Source organism: Protomyctophum bolini (assembly GCF_963924005.1).
Source record: "Protomyctophum bolini genome assembly, chromosome: 4".
NCBI classification, from domain to species: domain Eukaryota; kingdom Metazoa; phylum Chordata; class Actinopteri; order Myctophiformes; family Myctophidae; genus Protomyctophum; species Protomyctophum bolini.
Window position 1 is genome coordinate 27,047,198 of NC_137865.1, and position 24,792 is coordinate 27,071,989.

Below are 24,792 nucleotides of genomic sequence, written 5' to 3' on the forward strand. Positions count from 1 at the left end.
TAAAATGTTTGCTAAAGAGCTTGAGAGATGGGGAGACCTGTGTACTGTACTGTTAACGTTACTAAACCTATAGCAATGATTACCAAAAAGTTTTTGTTCTAACCACAAAAGATCATACATTCAATACATGATGAATATTGAATAATAGATGAATCAACTGTGAGTTTTATGATTTTTTGGGGTGGGGGGGATTTTTTTTACCATAAAGGACTTAGGTCATAACATACGGCTATTTCCTCACTGCCTCATTTGGACTCGTTTGGTTTAAGACACCCACTGAGAACCAATAAATACACACCGTTTTAGCTCTGGGGAGTAGCCCTGTGAAAGAGGAACTACCCTCTTGTCGAGCTGTCATAGACCAGGCCGCCAAAAGCAGGAGAAGAAACACGAGAGCACTGAGTTTTTTGTGGTTGAAAGAATATGTAAAGTAATACAGCCAGATGGCCTTCTGAATGGCTCACTGCCTTGCTCACACTGAACACTGGGAACTTTCTAGTGTGGGCTTTTGTGCACAGCACTGAAAGTGTGCATTCATTCTCACAGGAGAGCATCAGCTGCAGCAGAGAGGCAGGTCTCGTCCTGCACGACTGGTGCAGGTTTGTTTCCTATACCCATATTCAGTCACACGGTGGCTCTTATGTCTTACTGGAGAACACCAGCCTGTGTGATTGGGTTTCCCATCCAGTACAAAAACATTTATGATGTGATATGATATTAATTTGAGAAATATTCACGCCAAAATCTCCTTCAACTTAAATTATTTATTTTATTATGGTGATGTAAGCAGGTCCCAGCTAGTACTAATCAGCCAGCTAAATCAGTTAATTTGTTGTAAGTAACGTTTCCATGCTTCTAGAGACCAAGCAAGCAGGCAAGGGGCACATGGGTGAAGTTCAGATTTTTTGTTTTGTTTTTCATTTTATGAACCCAAATTAAAATTGGAAAAATGTGCTCCTCGAAGCACAGGTCTCCGCCAGGAGCTAGTAGATATATTTCAGGATGACAAAAGAATCCAGCACACTGTCTTCACTTGAGTTAGATTTATTGAGCAACGTTTCGGTCGTTCAGACCTTCATCAGGCATCATGCCTGATGAAGGTATGAAGGCTCAATAAATCAAAGTGAAGACAGTGTGCGGGATTCTTTTTTCTCTACTTCTCAGTTCCAGTTATCCGATGCACCTGTCCATTGTACGTGTGCAGGCTTATAGGATGAAATAATAAAATAATAAAAAAGAGATGATGGGTGCCGATTTGCCTGATGTTTGGACAAAATCTGTAGGAGTAATGTCAAAAAGCTGGTGGCGCAGGCCGATGTGAAAGATTTGTGCCACTGGTTCTGGTCTGGCCTCCATGGAGTGTGCATGCAGTTTCACACTGATCGGCAGATATCAAACAATGGGTTACTATAAACCACGTTTATCATAAAATATACAAAAATAATGACAAGTGGGCATATGTTCTCAGGAGGAAAAAAATGGTTGTGTGCTATTTCCTTTCTCGCTTCCACTACTATTACCATAGTTACTCTGTTTGAATTTGTGAAGTTGAAAACAAATAGAAAAAGTTGATTGCAATGAGTTTCACTTCAACTCTCTAGATATCTGTGCACGAGTGAATCATCGCTAGGATTTGGAATTTAGTAATTGTGTTATGACAGATGTCTCTTTTATATTGCACAACCTTGGCATCATGTTGACTTGTGGCGTGTGGAGGGAAGTAATGCCCATGGCAGTTGGCTGGGGTCCAGTTGGCATAAGCTGCAGTGTATCTTCAGAAAAGGCCCTTAGTAAAGGTCCATAGTTCACTAAATAGAAACAGTCATATCTCAGAAATGGACACGCTATTAATGATATATTGACTGCTGGCATACTTCATTCCCTGCATTTGAAAATGGAACATGTTCAGAGAAGCATGTAAATTCAAGTATGTGGTGTATCTAATCTTGTCCTGTGGGGTTCACTAAATAACTGAACAGCAACTCAACTCAAATGTGTTGTATATTTGCCCTTAATCAGGACACATTTAACAAAGGAAAACAAAAACGTAATGGGAAAAGAAAGAGAATAAAAAAATCTTAGGAAGGATCACAAAAGAGGGGACCCCATTCCCATGGTGGACAGGTGTGCAATAGATAGGTGTCAATTTACAAAACAAAAATAACATAAAACATGAACACTAAAACACTGGAAGATAGTGTGTGGGGGGGGGGTCTTTCATCAATTGGATGTAACAAACCCCTTCTGGCTTACACATGTTACTAGTCAGACAGACACAGCACCTTACTTGTATTGCTGGATTTGTGTCAAAGGACAAAAATCTGTCTTTAAACTTTAAACAGGAATTAAAGACACTGTAATGTTAGATATTAAAGTAGCCTAGATATGAGCACTAGTGGAGACAAAAATGTCAATGTGTGTGTGTGTGTGTGTGTGTGTCTCACTCATGCGCGCGCGGTGCACACACACACACACACACACACACACACACACACACACACACACACACACACACACACACACACACACACACACACACACACACACACACACACACACACACACACACACACACACAGATTTGCATAATAAGTCAGTGCCCCACTTTCACTTGGGCTACCCAGTCAAAACATATGGGACACACCACTGTCATCTACAATGACATTCATATGAATCATATAGGAAAACAGTGGATGATTGGGTGGATAATGAATGAAAGAATGAATAAAATATTGAAATTAAAAAATATGTTCACAGGCATGTTAAGCCATTGTGTTTTTATGGAATTCTTTATAATACAATTGCAGCTCATACTGTCAACAATACAAGAGTGTACATCCAGACATTGTCCTTGCATTTTGCAATGTATTTAAATGTGATAAATTACATAAAATTGAGGAAATGTTACAAAAATGTGTAGTAGTCTCCTCCCCACAATTATATGCATCATGACAATTTCACCTTGGCAACCTGTGGGAAACTTTCAAGCGACTGAAGTTTCGGGTGCATTTGGGGACAAACGGTATCCAATGAATGGGCGGCCGCTCTGACGAGCCTGCCAAGCGCTACCGGTCGGCACGCCCCCAGCATGGATACAATCAGCAGCATTAACAGGCGCTCACGAGAGACCGTCACTCTATTGGAGAGTGTGTATTGAAGCCGCGATGGGAGTTATGACATCTAAGTTTTTAGGCTTATTGCTACCAGCATCGTTGCACTAAAACAAATAACATTGTTTTTGCGTCTACGTGTTTTTAGACGTTTCTCTTGTAGGATGTTGATTACATTGGAAAGCTGGGTGAGATAAAAAGTCAGTTCTCTGATGAGAGCGACCACCTCAACACCATACAAAGGGAACCACGGAACAAGTACTTTTTACAAGCTTTCTGTTTTTGAATGTCATAAAGAAGCAGGGCTGTTACATACAAAATGGATCACTTTGCAGCAGAGTGCCTTGTTTCAATGTCCAGCCGTGCAATTGTTCACGCTCCTAAAGGGAATAGAGAGATCAAACCAGAAATTGCGTCTGCTCCAAAGAACGGAGAGGAAATTAAAGAGCCTTTGGTAAAAGATAATTCTTCTCTTTTTGTGGTGGCAAGAATTCTGGCGGATTTTAACCAACAGACTCCGAACCATGTTGCAGATCAGGCAAAAATAAAGGAGGAGAGCTTGCCGAACATCACAGATGATGGAAACTCTGCCACACCTACCACCATCTCCGATCCTGCACTCAAACAAAGAGGCAAACGATTGAGAGGTCGAATTGAACCAGAATCACCTCAGAAAAAGCACAAATGCCACTATTCAGGTTGTGAAAAAGTTTATGGCAAATCATCCCACCTCAAAGCCCACCTAAGGACACATACAGGTCAGTCTCACTGGATGTTAATATTTGATGCTGTAAAGATCTCGAATTAGTTTAATAGCCTGCACAACAGTTTATGAAATTATTCAAAATTAGAATACTACGATTAGGCTACCAAAATGTGTATTTCTTACAGACAATATTATATAGTCCTGGTCGACTATAGTAGCCTAGCATATAACATAACATTGCATATATGCGTTTTAATCTACAGTATCCACGTATGCACCCAGTATGGAAATCATTAGCGAATAGCGATTAACTGATTTGTGCATTGGCCTTTTAAGTTGGATGTAACTTTGCGAAATACCTTGTAGTGTGGGGGAGGGAGTCAAACACACACACACAGTGCCACTCCCACTCAAAGAGTATTGTCGCCTCTCCCCTCAGCAACCCATTGCCTCAAATGCCCTATTCTGAATCTATTCTGCATTAACACTAGGAAGACCTCGACAGTCTGCAGTGCAAATGCACAACAAAATTGCCTTGTTCCGATTCATCTTTTTTGTTTGGAACTTTGGATAATTAAACAAAATTCTGTTGAGCGCCATAGTACCGAATCATTGTTTATAAACAGGTTCGAAGTTAAAAAAATAATAATTTAAAAAGAAGGAAAATATGATGATCGATCGAGGCACTATGTATGCAGAAAGTTTTGGAATCCATAAGTTGTACTGCCGTGTCACACTGCAGATGGGGAGAAAATCCAGGATGTCACATTTGACCTTCTGAAGAACTCTTGAATTCGTCCGACATTACAATAGCGCTTTGCATTCCCTATTCCCCAAGATAGTCTACAAAGAGAAAAGAAGAGATGTAATGTTGTAGATCAACCCAAATTGCAGGTTGATAGCAGTTGTGCAGTCGCCTGTCTGCCCAAAGCTCTTTGTTGTGATGTACCACACCCCCGCTAGATAGACTGCCAGCTGATCTGGCCAGCAACAGACTCTGCTAGCTGAGCCCAGACTATAACAACTCATCGCTCTGCTCTATAACTTTACAGCAGTGATTCTGAACTATTTTAATTTCAAGGACCCCTTGCTTGTGTTTGAGATGCATTAGGCCACAGGCCACATTTGATATGATATGGTTGTTATTTCTGGGACCCCAATCTGCACTCTGCAGTCCGGGGTCCATTTGGTTCCCTATATACATTATACACTAAATGGTGCGTTTATATAGTGACTTTTATCCAAAGTTCTTTACATAGATTGTGCATTACATTCACACACACATTAATGATACACTGATGGTGGAGGAAACCAACCTGCACATCGGGAGCAATTAGGGGTTCAGAGTTTTGCTCAAGGACACTTCGACACTTACTCTGGGGGAGCCCAGGATGAAACTGGGAACCTTGTGGTTCCTATCCATCCGCTCTACCCCTGAGACACTGTCCACTCTACACTGTCTGTGTTACAGGCCTGTAAGGGTCCATTTGGTTCCTAAATATCAAACATTTAGCAGGGGACACCCTGGAACTCCCACGAGGACCCTTGGGGGTCCCTGGACCCCATGTTGAGAACCAGTAAATCAAAATAATGCACAATTTTAGCTGCTGACTGTCAGAAACACAGCTGTAGGCCTATATGTTTAAGTAGGAGTAATCTAGTCTTACCTTTGAAAGCTTACAATGTATTCCTATTCACTTCACTGTACTTTTTTGGGTCCTATTTTGTTGCTCACTATAAGCTCTGCCTCCACCTCTTGCCTACATAGCTTTTCTCACTGCTGAATCCTGCCTTGTGATTGGTTTGTGTGAATAATGACTGTGTTTCTGCTTATATTTGGGTAATGAGAGAATGTGGGTCATCTGAGTTCAGCCGTCTTGGCTCAGCCAAGCTGCAGCGTTCCAGTCAGCAGTCAGCGTGCCGCAGCCTCTACTAGCAGAGTCAAGAGCGAATGGATCTATGGATCCTTGCCCAGCTCCAAGCAAACACCACTATCTAATTGATGGGGAACACTGTTACAGACACAATTTAAACACAGAGCCAGAGAGCTAGCTGCTGTCCTCACTTGACCCTGTAACACCCCAAAGCCCCAGTTTTGAAACTCCTCTATATATAATTTGACAGGAACTGGAAACTGAATGCATCTTGGCAATGTGTGTGTAATGTATACAATTATAATAGGGTATTCTGATTTGGATCTCCTATATTCAGGGCAGAAGCTTAAGCATATCATACAAGGTTTCTCCAACCTATGGAAGGGTTACAGTATTATATATTTTATGGTCTTGCTTTTATTTTTAGTCTCCTTGTTGCACATTGCATGCTTTCTAACATTCTTATAGCCTACATGTGCTATGCCAGTACTACTGTCAATATAGGCCTATATATATTACTATCAAAGGTTGAAAACGGAAATGATTAAATGGAAGAATATCATTTCCATTATCTATTACAGTGCTACTCATCCTTAACCCCTGCTTAATGTATCTGTGCCTTGTCATGGTCATACCAATAAAAATAGTTATTTTCATTGTTTTGAACAAGATTCTATAGGTCTATTGTTTGTTCCAAGAGAAAGTGATATGGCCTGATGTCAGCTGAGTTTTAACCACTTACTTATCACCTGTGATAATCTGTTCAACAATATGTTCTCTTCACATCTTGTGAATGAAGCCTCATTTTAACTTATCAATCACAATGTTTGTTGTTCATTGAGGTTTGGCCTTATAGATGGAAACTGTGTTTCCTTAATTTTTAGACTAGTCCTGTTCTCTGTTACAAAACGTTTCAAAATAGCTTTTAGCTTGCGGCTCTTGGAATTTTGCAGAGTGCCCCCTGAGCCATCTTAACTTGAGTAGCCCTGATCTATTACATCATATTACGCATCTTTCATTTTTGCTCAGATAATTGTAGTACCATCACAACACCTGGCCACTTTTTGGCTACAAAATATTTTGTCTTCACTTACACACCACACATAGACAGACACTATGTTAAATATTTGATTAATGTCAACCCTCCTCCTGATAATATTCACAGTTTGTGTGATTGCTCACCTCGTAGCATTCATTGCAAGCCATGCCAGACTAGTTTGGTAATGTCGTTTCATATCATTAGGTAGTTGTACGACCTCCTCCTAATCAGAGTGGTTATTATAGTACACCTAACTATGTGCAGGCTTAATGTATGATTTATCTTGTGTCATGATAAAGTGCCTGATCAAAAAGTATATTTGCCTGATCAAATCGTGTATTTGATCAGGTACTATACTCCAAAGATGGTTGATCAAGGTACAGTGTGAGAGGTACAGGTAGCAGAGTACAGAATATACTGTGTATTGGTCATTATACCACATTGAGCATGAGTTTGGGGAATCCACAGCACATATGAGTCTAATGTTGCCAGGACAGCTTTGTCCGAGGTGGAGAATACATACTAAATGTGGAAAAAACAACAAAATGTTGTCTAAAGCACTACTTAGCACAGTGCAACAGGCATTCAAATTCTGGTTGTTTCTCAAGCCTAATTTATGTTTTTGTCGCATGGAGGTATCACTCACTGAATATAACCGATTTCCAAGCTGCATTGTTTTTCTAGCTATAATTATTGTTATTTTCAGCGAGTATAAATTAGACGTAACTGAGTTTTAGCTATACCATAGCATCAGTGAATTAGTCTTTTCCTAACCATTGTCAGCAGAAGAATAACTATGGTCAGACCAGTTTAGTTGTGTAGAGGGATCTCTCTGTGAAGCCTCATTATGTGCTCTGGTCATGTCATGCAAACTGCCATCTCCAGCAAAGAGATGGCCCCTGACAAGCTCATTACAAGTCATGTTTTCTTGATAAAGAACAGCTCGAGCGTCCTCGCTCCACACAGCTGGGCCTCACAAAAGGCCATCTTAGCAAAAGTACAAGGGCATGACAAAACTGAACCACCAGAGTAGAACGGGGAGGACATATCCCTCAAAGAGACTAATGACATATTTTACAGTTGGTTTGACTTTTTGTTTGGGTCCATTCTTTTGTGTTCTATTGGGGGGTACCTCTGGTATTGTAGGGATGGTATTGTGGAACAGTCATACAGTACAGAGGCCCCTAGTTGTCCTCAAAAGTAACCAGCCCCACCTGGTAGCTCTTTCACAGTTGCACTGCTATTTAGACTCAATTATACACCATGCATTCCTTCTATTTTTAGTCAAACAACTGCACGTACGTTTGAGTAACTTTTTTTCTTTTGCCATTAAATCATCCTGAATTCCACATGGAAAATGAAGTGCGTATGTGTGTAGTTATGCATACTGTATATTTGCCAGTAGCTTTATTTTTGGTACACAGTAAAAATCTGTGTACAGTATGTCCTGCTACACTGCATACAGTGTTTCTGTTTGGTTATTGGTGGTGATGAGGGTGGAGTATGGGGTTTTTCCCGCTCTTCCTCCGGTCTGACCTTGGATCAGTGATGGGTAACCGTTCCACTGGGGCACAAGAGGTCAGTCTGTCTACCCGCCACACAGCAGGATTTCCACCCTCCCTCCCCTCCCAGCAAAGCCACGTTTCCACCAGACCTTGCATGAAATTACTGTTTGACATCTAGGAGCTGTTAAATGGAGCGTTTCCTAATTCTGGTGATGAGAGAGTTAAAATACTGGGGTGTATCCATCGGTGGGAATGTTCCTGTGTTTTATCCCCCAGGATCACGATGATCTGTCATCATCAGATTATGTTTTCCTCCAAAAGGGGACATTGTGAATTCAATGTTGTTGGTCCATGAGGCACACAGGTCACTTCACATGTACGTCCAATGGAAACAAGGTATTAGCTAAATCTACTTGATCCCTGGGATGTAAATAAAACCAAAGCGAGGCTACCATCTTGCCTGTTCTAATCCTCTGGGTCAGTGCTACTGCTGCTTTTTTCTCTGTAGTCCTAGACATGCGTGTAATGTCTTCTCCATATCCCAGAAGTGTGGTTATGAACTTGCGTATGGTGTATATATTATGCACTGTGTCTGTGTGTGTATTATTCGAACATGTACAGTATGTCGTGTCACGCATGAAGAGACAATTCTGGGCTGATGATCTCAGCATACAGCCACATACAGTTTTGTACCGAAGCGGTGATCAAGTATAGGCATTCAAAATAATACAAGACCTCTCACACAGGCTGTGGGATTGCTGTGCTGTTTCTAATGGCCCACAGAGCTCATGTATTCTTTATTTCGTTTTGCAATAGTTCTATAAAAGCCACGCTTGTGTGTCTTTTGACCCAGCCCCTCCCGCTGTTCTCTAGCCTGCTCTAATGCAAATCAAAATAGGGGTTGAAGCCTGTTGTGTTCCTGGCCGAAGCCTGTGTCAAGTCAGGGTGTCGATTACCATGGGCAGGAAGAGAGGGATATAGGACGGGTGGAAAGCTGTATTTTTCCCCACTGTAGAAAAAAACAGCATCTCTCACGCAACAGCCAGGATCCACAATACAAAGCCCACCAGAGAGTGTACGGTGTGATATGTGGGGGTAGGGCAAGAGGCCGAGATGTTTACACTGTCAATGCTTTCCATTGAAGTAGGTCATTTATTCAGCTGTTTCTGCAGCCAATCTGATTAATGTGTGAAGGGCTGCACCTCCACACAGGAGAGAACACCTCTGTCAGCCCTGCACCAACAAGGACCCCATTTGAGATTTCAGAGTTGGACATAAAATGAGTGTCCATGGCTTGGATAAATCGGCAAATGGCAGATCTCGGTCACGTAGGCACCAGGGTTAGAGTGTGGTCGTCAGAGGGACGTGGGGAGTAGTATTTGGTGGAGCATATGGGGCGAAGCCTTGGGTGGGGGAAGGGACCATAACATTTTCTCCCCAAGATATGAAAATATTTCTCTCCTTTAGGAGCATCCGATAAGATGTTGTGTAGTGGGCTGCTGCGCTGCATGAAGTTTGTGGCTTGTATCTCCTCATGGTGAGGCCTTTCAGGACCTGGTAGGGCGGTGACTCTTTGTTTGAAAAACCTATCTCCTGTGAGCTATTGACCACGCGTATATCTATTCTACGTCCGAGCATAGACATGGCAACGCCATGGCAACGCCTCGCGTCTCGGAGGTCAGTCTGGTGAGACCATGGGGGCTAGACGGGCAGTGTCTGTAGGCCAATCAGAGGCAGGTGGGGCGTTACCATGTCTATGCTCGGATGTAGAATAGATATACACACATGCAGACTGTGGCCAGATCTTGCCAGCAAGGTGGTAACTAGTTGCAATTTCCCATTGACAGCCCATACACCGCCCAAACAGAAAAGTCATACCGGTATATCATGATTGTATTAAATTACATCAAACTCACCAACATTGCAGCTGTATGAGAAGCTTGAATTATCCTCTTCCTTTCTGTAAAGTATTTTTTTCATAAAAATCTGCCGTAGATATGTTATGACTATGAGCTACTTCCTTTCAAGAAATTGATTTTTGGACTCCCTATGTGTGTGGCTGGGTGGCTGCCTGGGTCTGAGCACGAAAATAGCATGGTTGTTTTTCACCACCTGTGTGCAACCTAACACACACACAAACACACATGCACATATTATGCACTGTATATATGATGATTTCGGGTGTGACAGTACAGTACAGTACAGTACAGTACAGTACAGTACAGTACAGTACAGTACAGTACAGTACAGTACAGTACAGTAGAGGGACCCCCACATGGTAACTGTCATTTCTCAACCGTTTCGGACGTGTGGCGGCTCGCCGGAATCGGCCCGGCCCCCTGGGCCCGTTCCTGGGGGTCTGGAACTTCCGGGGACCCCCACACAGAGTTGCAACACTCACTTCACACGGGTGTGATTCTTTTCTGAAAAAAGTGCACATATATTTGCACATAATGCAGGAGGTTGCTTTATTGAAAACAAGCGCTTCCACACACCTGCAAGGAAGTAGCTCCTAACATAGGACTGGGGTTGCAAATTAGCCTTGGCTACAAACCCATATACATTGCAACGGTTTCATGTTTTTTGTATTGTCCCTGTCAAATAAACGTATAAATAAATAAATAAATATTATCTACGGTGGATATTTATGAAACAAACACTTTGCCGATAGAGGATAATTCAAGCTTTTCATACAACTACAATGTTGGTGTGTTTGATGTCGTCAGATAGGACAATCAGATTCTGTTTGGAAGTATGGGCTGTCAATGGGAAATTGCAGCTAGTTACCACCTTGCTGGCAAGATGGTGTGCATTATGGTCAATATAGCGTCAGATCTCAATCAACTAAATGAGCTGGGAGTGTGCTGTGTGAATCAGAGTAATGGATGATAGGATCTCCCTTTTCCCACCTGCGTGTGCCAGTGTTCCTGCATGCATTGCATGAATGCTGTGAACACCCAATAATGGAGGAATGGCTGCAGCTGTTTCCATGTCCTTACCAGGGTTAAAAAGATTAGACAACCGCCTGCAACACAACAAGGCTTCAGGTCATTTTACCTTGCACTCAAGGCTAAGAGAGATGGCCCACTTAAACTAATTGACGAAATACTGATGAGCTGGTCAATGCATTCTCGCCCCCAAAGAGTTAAAAGAGATGAAGTAATGTATGGCTGAGCGGTCTGCAGGAATCAGACTGTCACCCTCGAGCCCATGTGTAAGGCTCTCTGGGTGAATGTCAATAGCCCTTTGCATTGTAGACCAGGGGGAGTGAGTTACGGTCAGCACACACAGCCCATCTGATTGTAATGCATTACGGGAGTGCCTCTCCTGCTGCGTGCAAGGCTGCTGCTATTGTTCACAACCTGACAGCCATATAGGCTCACAAGGGGAGACATGCTATTCAATGGCAAGTGAGGTCCTCTCAATAAAGACAAAATATGATAATAGATTTATAGGGTCATGACAAGCCCATGCTAGTCCTTAAGCAGCACCTGACACACCTGACAACAGTTTCTTTGTTAGTTGTGCAAAGGTTACTTATTCTAAAACAAATTTTAATCAAAACTCTGATGATGGAAAAAGCAAGTTTTGATGGAGTGACTTCACTGTAAAAAGACACGACTCCCACAGAGTAAATTCTTCACACAAACAACTCTCATCTTTGATATGTATTTAAAAACAAGCCGACCCCCCCCCCCCCCCCCCCCCCGACCACACATTAATTCAAGCCTTTGTTATTTTTGCTCAAACAGGGGCTGTGTTTTGTACATGTTAAAGCTGTCTAGTGTCTACAATGATAAAAGACACACGCACGGCAAGCCATAATATGTATTTATTTTTTGCCACACATGTGTTTGTGTTTATGTCCCTGTGGCATGCAATAACGTGTGTGAAGGGAGAGGCTCGATAGAGACAGAGAAGGGTGGGAACTTAACCCTGTCCTATCACAAATCCAGTTCCTGTCTGCCAATAGTGATGCCATCGAGGAAAGCCTGCGCAAGTGGCCATGTTCAAGAGTTTTGATCTTACCAAGAGTGAAGCTCAGTCATGCTTGGTTGTCTGGTGGCAGGGTGGACAGGCTGGCTCCTGCTTGGCTTTAAGCCACAGTGGATCATAAACATGCAAGTAAATTACAGGCTTTCTGATGAGCCCTGCCACTCCACTTATAGCAGTGTGCCTCCTCTGCTCTTGTGTGTGAGAGTTTGCCCAACGGCTGAGGAAACGTCAGGAATGTTATCTGCTCTGGTTTGAAGCGCTGGTAGCTTGTTGAAGCAGGTGACATGGAGGCAGAGCACACTGGTGCTCACGTCAAACAGTGATTTCATCTTGTGTCTGCACACAGTGTCCTGTGCGCCCCAGAGATCTACCCAGATTCCATTATTCTTAAACATTTCTACAGAAGCCCAGGGAGTTCAGGTGGGGGTGTGTGTGTGTGTGTGTGTGTGTGTGTGTGTGTGTGTGTGTGTGTGTGTGTGTGTGTGTGTGTGTGTGTGTGTGTGTGGAAGATGGACAATGAGGCTCTGAGCAGTTTATTTAGTGACCTATAGGCCCCAGAGGGAACAGTTGTATAACCAGAGTATCTGTGACATAATCATATTGCCTCGGAGGGGAGATGCTAGCGTTTAGCAGAGGTACAGTTTGTGTGCATGATGTAACTTGCACTATGGGGTAACTGGGTCACTGTGTTCGTTAAGAGAAAAGCTAGCTTCCCTAATTATACCAACCGTATCTCTCTCTCTCTCTCTCTCATTCACTCATTCTGAGAAAGACAGACCACACGCTGTGGATGTGGAATTCTGCCAGGGCTACCCCAGCCAATGGTGGTCCCTGCTGTCACAGTAGCTACGGTGCCACCGCACGCCAGGATCGCTGCGTAACAGGACGGGAAGGAGAGAGAGGCGTGTGGGAGTGGCTGACTCAGTTTTCTCCTTTTTTCATAGATATGCTGAATGCCATGTGTAAATGTATGCAAGTGTGACAATCTCCCAGTACTGACGTGTGCTGTGGACCCTATCATCATTTCCTCCACGGGATAAAGATGTTTCCCTGTTGTTGCCAACTTGCCATGAATTATTTTTTACCGCCCTCCTTGAAACCCTAAGCCTCATGTTATGAAACCAGCACAAAATAAGCTGTGTAAGCCTTTCAGGAAGACATTAAAGGAAGAGGTTTCCGTGTTTTATTCATACTTTTGATCCAGCCATCTTTCCATTTTTATCCATAAAATGTATTAGAATGGGCAGTTTCTCTGTCATACCACGTTTCCTTAAGAACCCAACGACGGCAGTTCAGCGAGTTGCCAGTGTACACCTGATGGTATCCACTGTCACTGCATTACTGTATCAGGACAGTTAGACTGGATATCTCAGCCTAGCTCTCTGGTGTCTGGTCAAATATTGATGCTGTTGGATCTGTTACACTGGTGGTTGATGAACTTTAAGTTGCCTGCCAGATCATAGCTTCGCTCCTTAGCCTATAATTCAATCTGCAGTGCCAGGTGGCACCTTTACTCGTGTTAAGTCTTGTTGAGCCTGGCGTTTTACGTTTAGAGCAGGAGGAGGGGCCTTAAAGCCAGTGAAGTTTGAGGTTCCCGGCCTTTCTGACAAGCAATCTAATGTTTTTATATGGTATATGCAATGAGGAGGGTTTGATCCAGGAAGTCCAGAGTCAAACAAGCATGACCTCTTTTATATACATACAACATATCTTTGTGTGGGAAACATTACTTGAACTGTGTGTTCCTCATGTGTGTTTACTCTGGGAGAAGAACAGGAACAGCACAACAGTGTGGCGGCTGGAAATTCTTTGCGTGAGATCGGAGGTGTTTTTTATGCTAGTATGCAAAATAACAATGTGAGGACGGCATGTATGTATTAGCATTTGTCTGTATGCATTGAAGTGAAGGGAGACAGCAGAAGTTACAGTGGGCGGGGCAGACAGAGTTTGTCTGGGTCCGAGGTGAGGCGTCTGGAACTCAAGACTGAACTGTCTAGACTTGTTCTGTCTGTCTGAATGTTTTGTAACCATGCAATGTAGGGGAGAGGCTGGGGCTGATGGCACACACCGACTTCTTGTTTATGAGGCATGTTGGCATCAGGTATCATAGAAGCTTTTTTGATGCTGAACAGCCCTGTTTCCATTGTGGCCCTGTGGGAAACCACAGAACAAAGATAGCATTTGGTGAACTGCTCTTATGCACTAATTTGTCATGCTGGTTTATAAACAGTCATGCGATGTAGGGTCTCTCTCCCTTTTCATATACGCCTTGGTTAGTTTTGCACATAATGAGCGAGCTTGCTGGCTTTCTGAAGCCCCATAACATTAAAAGAGTATGCCCTGCCTTTGTATAGAACTGCTAGGTCACGCTGGTAAAATTAGAACACCGGGTCCTGCTATTGTCAGGCAGAAAATCACTGAAACGGAACTAAAGGGAATACTGCATTAGCTATACTGTCCAGCGCATGCAGAGCACTGTATGCAGACTCCATATTACACACTGTTGCCACATCAGAATGGAAGAAAACCACACCAAGATATATTGTACCATCTGGTTTTGGGTAGATTTGTGTCAAAGCCCACTTTTATTGCCCCTGGAGGGGGAAGGGTATAATTTACCACGCACAGAGTCACAGATAGTTGTATGGTGGAAAATGGGCTGGGAAACCATTCTGAACATCATTAGCATATGGAGCTTATCTAATTAAACTTATGTGCATCTGCCTCTGCAACATGGGGCCAATCTAGAGGTGATTTTTCCCAATCCTTTTGTATCACTGTCTCAAAAATACTATAAAAGTATGTGCTACCACCACCGCCTTTTTCTTCCATTTCAGTGCATATACTGTACACCAAATATTATCACGTGGTATGAAAAGAAAAATATTGTGTCCATTATCCAGTTTGACTGGAAACTCTTGTTTGTTTCCAGCAAAGTTCTTCCAGAAGCACAGAGGGAAAAGCAGATGTTCCAGCAGGTCAGCTCAGCTGTAAAAAGGAAGTAGCATTGTTGTTGAAGCTGTAGTTCAGTGATACTCAACCTCAGGCCCGCGGGCCACATCAGGCCCGCGGGACCATTATGACTGGCCCACCAATGAAAATCTAAAAAAAAAGAAGAAAAAAAAATCTGGAAAATGAAATAAAAATAAATAAATCTGAATGAAGTTATCTTTAATTACATTATTATAAGTAATACTATTAGAGTTGTACTATTACTCGAACGGGGGGGAGATGCAATGCAAATGAAAGACATATACTGTGTATCCCTATTCCCTGACATAATTTTATAGCTAAACGGACAGAATTCTATTTTATTTGAATGATGAAACCCAGCTGCCATTAATAGTTGGAAATGGAAATGGAAATGGAAATTGCGGAAATTGAAATTGCGGAAATTGCGGAAATTGTAATTGCGGAAATTGCGGAAATGGTGGAAATGGAAATTGAGGAAATTGCGGAAATGGAAATTGAGGAAATTACGGAAATGGAAATTGCGGAAATGGTAATTGCGGAAATTGCTCTTCACTTATAGCTATCTATTTTCAGGTAGATTGTTTTATTTTACTCAGTCAGCCATATCTCTACTCATTTTTTTTTCATGAAAAAGGTCATAGCTGGGTAATCTATTTTCAGGCAAATTGTGTTTATTGTATTTTATTTTACTCAGCCATAACAATTTATTTTCTGTTAACCAACTTGCTGGCTGGCACAACTTGCTGGCTGGCAGGCAGGCAGACAGCTACTCATAGACAGGCAGACAGACAGACAGCTACTCATGGAGAATTGGACAGGCAGGCAGTCAGACAGCTACTCATAGACAGGCAGACAGACAGCTACTCATGGAGAATTGGACAGGCAGGCAGACAGCTACTCATGGAGAATTGGACAGGCAGGCAGACAGCTACTCATGGACAATTGGACAGGCAGGAAGGCAGACAGCTACTCATAGACAGACAGACAGCTACTCATGGACAATTGGACAGGCAGGAAGGCAGACAGCTACTCATAGACAGACAGACAGCTACTCATAGACAATTGGGCAGGCAGTTAGACAGCTACTCATAGACAGACAGACAGCTACTCATGGACAATTGGACAGGCAGGAAGGCAGACAGCTACTCATAGACAGGCAGACAGACAGCTACTCATGGACAATTAGGCAGGCAGGCAGACAGCTACTCATAGACAGGCAGACAGACAGCTACTCATGGACAATTAGGCAGGCAGGCAGACAGCTACTCAGACAGGCAGACAGACAGCTACTCATGGACAATTGGACAGGCAGGCAGGCAGACAGACAGCTACTCATAGACAGGCAGGCAGACAGCTACTCATAGACAGGCAGACAGTAAGACAGCTACTCATTGACAGACAGACAAATAACTACTCATGGACAGACAGACAGACAGGCAGGCAGGCAGGCAGGCAAAGAGCTACTCATGTTATGTTATTATGTTATTATAACAGCTACTCATGTTATGTGCAATAATTTGTGCAGTTATGGAAACAGCTCTTTGTGTTTATGCAAGAAAATGTAACACATTTATTTATTTATATATTGTGTGCATGCACATTGTACTTTGATACATTTTGCGAAAATAAAGCAATTGAAAGAGAGAAGTTATCAAGTATCATTAATGTCGTAATTTTATCTACTGGCCCCTGGCCCCTTGCCATTTTTGTAATGTGGCCCACAGGTAAATCTATTTGAGTATCCCTGCTGTAGTTAACCATACTTCGTTGTACAACAAAAATAGTGAAAATACTCAAAATAGCTGATATATAAGCTGGGTGTGTTAAGGAAAAAAGCATTTCCTATAATGCCCAAGATAGGGTCACCTTGTCTTCACTTTTAGGGTCTGAGGAGCTACATGAGCTGTCAAAAAATGGTGGCTTTGGTGACACAGATTGGGAGGACAGCCCAGTTACATTTGTTCTGTTTCTGTGTAGGTGTCTTCTAGTAAAGTGTAACAGCGTGCCGTCTATGACTTGTCGACAAATCATCACTCATTGGTGCTTTTATGAGCAGCTTGTGACAGTTTAAGCACAAGTTGCAATAAAAAGTATGCAGAAACATTTGACACACTTTATTTAAGTAGTCTTGAGACCTTAATCTGTATAAACTTAAGCACCTTGTGTTGCTGTTAGGTAAAATACTGAGAGTTGTCTCCTTCTGTTGTTGCACTGCAGGAGAGCGGCCTTTCCCGTGCACCTGGCCCGACTGCAGCAAGAAGTTTGCCCGTTCTGACGAGCTGGCACGCCACTACCGCACACACACCGGGGAAAAGAAATTCGGCTGCCCGCTTTGTGACAAGCGCTTCATGCGGAGTGACCACCTTATGAAACACGCCCGCCGCCATTCAGATTTCCAGCCTGGCATGCTGAAGAGGCCTCACAGTGGCAGTGGCAGCGTCATGCGCCCCGGATCTCTCAGCGACTACAGCCGGTCTGATGCGTCCAGTCCCACCATCAGTCCAACCCTCAGTCCAGCCAACTCGCCTTAATGAACTGTAACCCGGTCACACTTTTCTCCTCCAAACCTCCAACATTTACGTTGCAGTCGTCAGCAACACCCCCGCCCCGGCCCTTTTCTTTGCTAATCCTGCGCTTGCTGTGGTGTAGCCTACCTTACTGTACATACCTGCTTATTGTAGTGCAATTACTGGTGTGATCCTAAAAATAAGGTAATGCCTTTCCCAAATGGCAATACATTCTGTACCATGTCTGTATTTTTTAAGCTTCTGACCGTGACTAGTTGTCCATTGTGTTTTCTCTGTTGACTAAACAAGGTTTAGAAAAAACAAACAAACAAAAAACAGACACACTGGCAGTTCTTATCGAATAATTTTCTTTTTTTTATGGGTCAGGAGAAGGGGTACACACACCTCAGGATTGAAGACCTTTGCTTATTTTCTACAGTACCACAGAGTACTTTAGTACCACAGTACTCACTTTGACTGCACAATACAAGCATCACTTTACTCTGAAATTCAACGGGGGTTGAATTTTATGCCCTGCTCAGGGATGGCCTTGTTAGCTTGAAAGAATGAACATGATGAAGAGAAACATAACATATAGCAGCCTTACACTCAACAAGATTTGCACTCTTTCCTTAGTTTTTTTTTGTTGGTTTTGTTGTTAGTTATTGCATTCAGTGAAACTAACCGTAGTCATACAGTCATCACAGTTAAACAGGCATACATCCTGGTGTGACAGTAGTTCAGCTGGCATTGGTGGTTCAAATGGAATCGAATTGCTTTGTGTTATTTGTATAGCACACTCCTCACCCCAGTGAACAAAATTCCTGCATCTCTGTTGCAGGCCATGTGATATGCAGCAAACGCTGTGAACATCTTAACTGGGAGGGTAACTGCCTGTATCAGTATACTACACTGAATAACGTTTTAGATCTAAACGTTTTAATGGATATGGTCAAGTTTTAAAGCAGCTGTTTTTTCCTCCATGTTTTTTCTTTTTTTTTGGGGGGGGGGGGGGTTGTCTAAAAAATGCTATATCATCAGCAAAAGTATTTCATACAATACCTACAAAAAAGGTACCTCAGTCTGTACAATGTTTATTCCCCTCACAAGCACATAGGAAAACCTACCAAAGACGAGACTGAATGAAAGCCTTTCTATTCACTCTTGTGAGCCATCCTTCATTGAGCCTCGGGGCTGGTGTTTGGCACTATCGCAGGTAGCGCCAGACGGCCCACTTCCCTCCTCCTGGCCTTTGCCTGGTATGGTCTCCCTAAGGGAAACACCTGCATCCCCCAAGAATCTATTCACAGCCCACAGAGAGGTGTGGCGACATCCCATTACTGGGGAGTCCTCCCTGCCCTTCTGGCTCTACCTGTCCTGCCAGACCTTAACTGAAGTCAAGCCTCAACCCTGCCAAACCACAGACATGAGGCTGGCTGTTCAGCCAGAGGCAAATGTTGGCCACAGTGTTATACAAAACACAGGGCTGGGTTGGGCCGGTACTTGGTGGGGACTCATGAAGTTAACAAAGCGGCTATCTGAGGGAGACAGGAAAGAGAGGGCAGGTCTAGAGGGCCCCTGATAAAGAGACAAGGTTTATCACAGGGTTAGCAGTGCAGAGGAAGAGACGCCCCGTCCCAGACACTCCCTCACCCCCTCCCTATCCAAGTATGTCCCCAGATCAACAGTAGGATGGGTACACACTAGCAAAATCCTGAGAATTTAATTGAACACTGACTGAGTTCATTTTATTTCCGGGACCATTTGATCTAACCTTTTGGATACCCCTTAGAACTGCAGAGAAAGCAGCAGAACTACCTAAAGCAGTATGCTATCAGTAGTGGTTAATGGCGACATACATTAACCATCTAATTTGGAGTAGGAAGGTGTTCCCACAACAGACCACCACAATCTGTTATGTGTCCAACCTCACCCTAAGCACAACGAGAAATCCTGCAACGCCACCACTGCTGGAGTGCAGTATCATAATTAATTCACATATTTAAACCAATGACCTGTTCTAAAACGGCTGCTTTTAAACTTCAAACTTTGTAACAAGGGGCAGTGGTGGGGGAGGGGGCTTTCAAACTCTTGTAAAAACTTTGGAACCAAAATGAACATATCAGCAAAGTACAGAGCTCGCTAGCATCACTTCCTCCATGCCTGTGAAGCTCAGATGTCCCGTGAGAAAGCTCACTTGTGTTTCTAGACAGACATGCCTCAATAAGTCAGGCCAAAGGCACAGTAAACCTTCCAGGGAAAAGGGCACCACTATCAAAACTGATGTGGCCCGACAGTCTGTGTTATGCATACATTTTCTCTTAATGCTTCAGCACTATTATATGGTCAGAGCTAGTTTGATCCATGCAGTTCGGTCCTACATAATCCCCCAGACTGTTGCCAAGTTTTAGTGTCTCAATTATGTATCGCATGCCCATTCTACCCCCTGCCTGGTCAACCGTTCCCTATTATCCTAATGCTTCTTCCTATTTGCATGTTAACAAACTCGTCCTTACTGTGTGTAGAGGGTTCCTCGGGGAGGAAAAGCAGGTGTCAGTTTATGAATGGCAGGCCTTGTCCCTCATTCTCTCCAGTGGGCATCTGTCTTAAAATGTGAGGAAAGCCACACATAATCAGCAGCTTTCATCACATCATCCAGAGAGAAACCTGCCCCTATTCAGATAAAACGCAGCAGTTGCCTCAATAGACCACATGTAAAGAAGCCTCTGTGTGTGATAAACTCATAACGAGCTTGTCTCTCTTAACTAGTTTCCAGGCTGCAAGATGACACTTTGCATGCCACTGATAAACAGTGCCCAGTGACAGAATAATCACTGAGAGACAAAGTAGGACACAGGTATCCCCTTGATCTTTTTTAAGAAAAAATAATTTCTCAGAATGCTGCTGAGCAGTATGTTTTCTATCCATGAAATCACCGTTGTTGTTTTAACTCAATTGTTGTAGCTCATTATTTTGTATTCTTTTTTCTTTTTTACATGCATTAGTCCTAATCTCTTCCCAAGTGTCTCAAAAAACATGTTACATTAATAATTTTTGTATTCATAATCTGTGCATTTACCTCAGGGTCACCATCAGCAGGGCAGCCATGGGACAGCTTGTGGATCTTTTGTTCTGATATTAGCTACAGCACAGTTAAGCCTGACGCATACTTCATCGTACGATGCAGTATAAATTGGGCATTATTATCTGCCAGCCTTCCTGGTGTTCCTCTGTGCATATAGTCCTCACTGCTGGTCAGTGTCCGAACACACTGGAAACATGGGAGCTCCCGGCTCTCAGTACAGTGCCCGGCTCCTGCCTATGTCATTAACTTCTCACAGACCTATCTTGAATGTCCCCCTAGAAATCCCAAGACACTTTAGGCTAATTTATTTAAAAATATATACATTATTTCTGTTGTACCACACAGTGGATTGATGATGTATAAATTAGCCTTTAGTGTCAATGGATATTAATTTATACTACAGTAGAGTAGACCACACAAAAAGACTCTCATCTGATACTCAAGAGACTGAAAACACATAGGGCTCCATTTTCGTCACTGCTAAACCCCTTATCCCTAAACTTCTTTGCCTTTCCTTTACTATTTTGCAAAAGATTATTGAATAGTTAAAATGGCCAGTCTACATTGACACGTTGTGAGCTTGTAGATTGGCTATTTTAACTATTAAAAAATGTTTTTCAAAATAGTAAAAACAAAAAGCTAAGTAGTTTAGGGATAAGGGGTTTAGCATGGACGGAAATAGAGCCCATAGGCTGTTGATCCCAGGCAATCCATCCTCACTGCACCGTTGGCATGCTGGCCTCCCCAGGCCTGATGTCTCCAAACCTTTCTTTCTTTCAAAACTACTTGAATCATTCTCATGAAAGGCCATTGAACAGTTTCATACATGTCAATTTTTACTGTATTTGCTTTTCTTCATATATAATTCAGTTGACTGTAGAATACAGTGTGTATAGTCTCTTTTGTTTTCTTGTACTGTGATTTATTTTCTCATTTATTGTATTTCTTCAGGTCATTTCAAGAGTTTTTATTTTATTTTATTTATCAAACTATTATGGTGGACAATTGTATTTCAAGGCACCATTCTTTAACATTATTGTCATTTTATTTTATATCTTACCCCTCAACAAAGTTTTTCCCTTCTAATCTGCAAAATGCAAAAAGAATGCTCTGTGGATGTAAGATTACAGTCATTCACTGTCACTGATTCTTTAAGTTAGATAGTTAAGTCAGGATTGATGGTAAAAAGGGAAACCTTCTGACCTCTACATAGATCACTTTCATCGTGCGTACCAAATTTAATTTAATGTTTAGCTTATTTTAATATTTTTTGCATAAGGATAGAGACCACAACATTGTGAGTTAGTAATGTAGTCATGAGTTGTTCCTATCGGTTTGTCTCACTTGAAATGTTTGGCATAATATAGTTTCATATTCATACCTGCAAAAAAGCATTCGATCTACCTTTTAGTTATTCTGAAATGTCCATCAACTGACTGAATGTTTGTTGATGTGGTTTATTTTTCAGCATTTTCTTTTAATTTTTATATCATCATCACATATTGTAAGAGACCTGCCGAACGTTTTACATCAAGAAAGTAATCTTTTCAGAATTTTGTATATATATTTTGTCATTTAAAAAATGATAAAGATTTATATTAAATGATTAAGATTTAAATGATTATTTCCCTACTGATGACTGATGTCCATGTCTTTGCTTTGGTCCAAGGGCCAGGAAACATTTCCTAAGTGATGGACGTAATCTATTAACAACTTTTACTTTTGTTTTGTTTTCTAACCTATATTTAATCAGGTATACCAATTGAGATTAAGAATCTATTTTTCAGTACTGACCTGGCTGAGAATGCAGCCATAAAACAAATTACAAAATGGTAATGCAAGGTTTCAGCAGGACACAAACCGTATACGACACTGATGAAATTACATAAAAGTAATTCAACTGAAAATGTCCTGGTATAAAGAATCATCATTCATGTTCAAAAATACTTAATTACATAATTCATTGATCACACCAACATCTCAGCTTTCTGGTTGATTTATGATGCATTGCAGTGATTGATCACAATGTATGTGCATGATAGATGCATCTGTGTGCCAAAAGCATAGTGGTAATTTCATTAAATCAAACTCTGCGGACATGAAATAGTTACTAAAAAAACATAAAGTTGTACAGTTTTATAAGTCTGAATTTTCTTCTCTTTTGTTTGTACAGGATTGAATGAAACAACTATTCGCGTATTAGATATGCAAGCATTTTAAGTTATGGTGTTTCTATTCTCCTTTATCTAAACATAATTTTTGATTATCTAGCTTTGTTTTAATTTGTTCTTTGTTATTTAATTGTTTTTTTGCTGTACAATACACACACAATGTATAATGGCTTATTCAATTTCGTGATATAATCTTATAACGAAAGCCCAACCATTCCAAAGGATTGATAATTGCATTTGCTAAAAATCTGCTGCTTACATCAAACCAATGTATCATGCATTTTTGTAGCGACGTAGCCTATGAATAGTAAGCTGTCTTGACTGTGAGGTTTTCCCACATAGTGAGTTGTACATAAGGTACGTTTCTCATTGTCAACTATACGCCGGTTCAATCTGTCCTTTGTAATCTACAGGCTCTTTGGTAGACTACACCCATTCAAATGAACCGCATATATACAGTAATAGCTAAAACAAGAAGATATAGTGTGCAAGATGTCTTCCCTTATCAGAAAGGCCCAATACTTTTAAGATGGTCATAGTTGCTTACATACAAGACAGATCATGATAGGATAGAGTCGTGTAAAGACAGTGAGGACAAGACAGCCATGATATGATAGAGTGCCGTTGAAAGCAATGAGGGGGGCTCAGTGCCCATACTGTACCTCACCTGACACTACAGTTTGAAGTCGTTACCAAAGGTTCAGAAGAGATAAATGAATGTTCGTGCACTGGGTAAAAATGCAGTAACGTTGAGCTCAATGCAGGTCTGACTTCTAGGATTAACTTTGGCCTATCATTTATATGACTTTGTGCAACTGTCTCTCACAGGAAATAAGCGTTTTTCAGTGAGTGCCACAGTACAACGATGTATAAATTAAGCTTACGGTTGTGTTGCTCAGCAGCTGTTATTGATGTGTGAACCATTTTTTTTTTCTTTTTTAATGAAGCAACTTGTTTTATAAATTTTAGGCATTTACTGATATGAACAAAACAAGAAGTAGAAAAGACACAAAATAGAATTCTCCGTATCAGTTTGACCTTTTTATTTTGTTATTTTTTCAACCAACCAAAATCACTACGCTGAAGTATTACAGTTGTACAGGTTCTTCTACACACATTCATATGTGCTGGTCTATAGTTGCTCTGCTGTACCTTTTTATGGCATTATTTTTTACATGTTAGACGATATATTGTGACCATGTCCTATGCAAATATGAAAAATAACAGAATTGTTGAATAATGTATGTTGTCATAACTTGTATGCATGAAATAGTGAAGTTTACATTTGGAAATAAATTCATAAAATAAGCAGCAACCACAAGTGTTTATTTGCTGCTTAACCACTCCTGTGATATGTTCTACTGTAAGTTTCGGTAAGCAACGCTGTCGTATAAATTAGGCTTCAGTATCCTTTCCAGAAATGCTTCCAACAGTCCATTCAACACTTACAAATCTAGCCAATCTTCCATCATCATTCCAATAAAAACTTGCAACTACACACAATTCAGAAACCACGCCTCCCCCCCATCCCTAAACTGCTTTGCCTATTTTACTATCTTGAAAAACATTTTTAAATAGTTCAAATAGCCGACAATTTGAACTACTTAGAAAGTTTTTTTTAAATAGTAACAAATTGAAAATAAGTTTAGGGATAAGGGGTAAGGGGTGGTGCAAGATATAGCCCATGGGCCTAGGAAGTACAGACCCCTGGGGGACCCTGACCATCTATTCCCAACCTGTGGGTCGTGACCCCCAGGGGGGTCCCCACATATTTTGGGAGGTCCCCAGGTGACAGTGAGTGAAGTGTCCATTTAAGGACTTTTGAG

At 41.8% G+C, this 24,792-nt stretch overlaps 1 protein-coding gene across 1 annotated transcript; it reads left to right on the plus strand.

The window, feature by feature from the left end:
• Nucleotides 1-2,981: 2,981 nt before the first annotated feature.
• klf13 (Kruppel like factor 13) lies at nucleotides 2,982-23,550 on the plus strand. The gene is made up of 2 exons (XM_080761386.1): nucleotides 2,982-3,868; nucleotides 17,421-23,550. Exons 1-2 carry the CDS (start codon nucleotides 3,430-3,432, stop codon nucleotides 17,732-17,734), a joined length of 753 nt encoding a protein of 250 aa, XP_080617512.1. The 5' UTR covers nucleotides 2,982-3,429; the 3' UTR covers nucleotides 17,735-23,550.
• The last annotated feature ends 1,242 nt before the right edge of the window (nucleotides 23,551-24,792 follow it).

Excerpts from the sequence above, each read along its gene's own strand:
- klf13 (XM_080761386.1), top strand. The coding sequence starts at position 3,430 with ATGGATCACTTTGCAGCAGAGTGCCTTGTTTCAATGTCCAGCCGTGCA. Across the intron at positions 3,869-17,420 it reads CCACCTAAGGACACATACAG|GAGAGCGGCCTTTCCCGTGC; the intron begins GTCAGTCTCACT and ends GTTGCACTGCAG.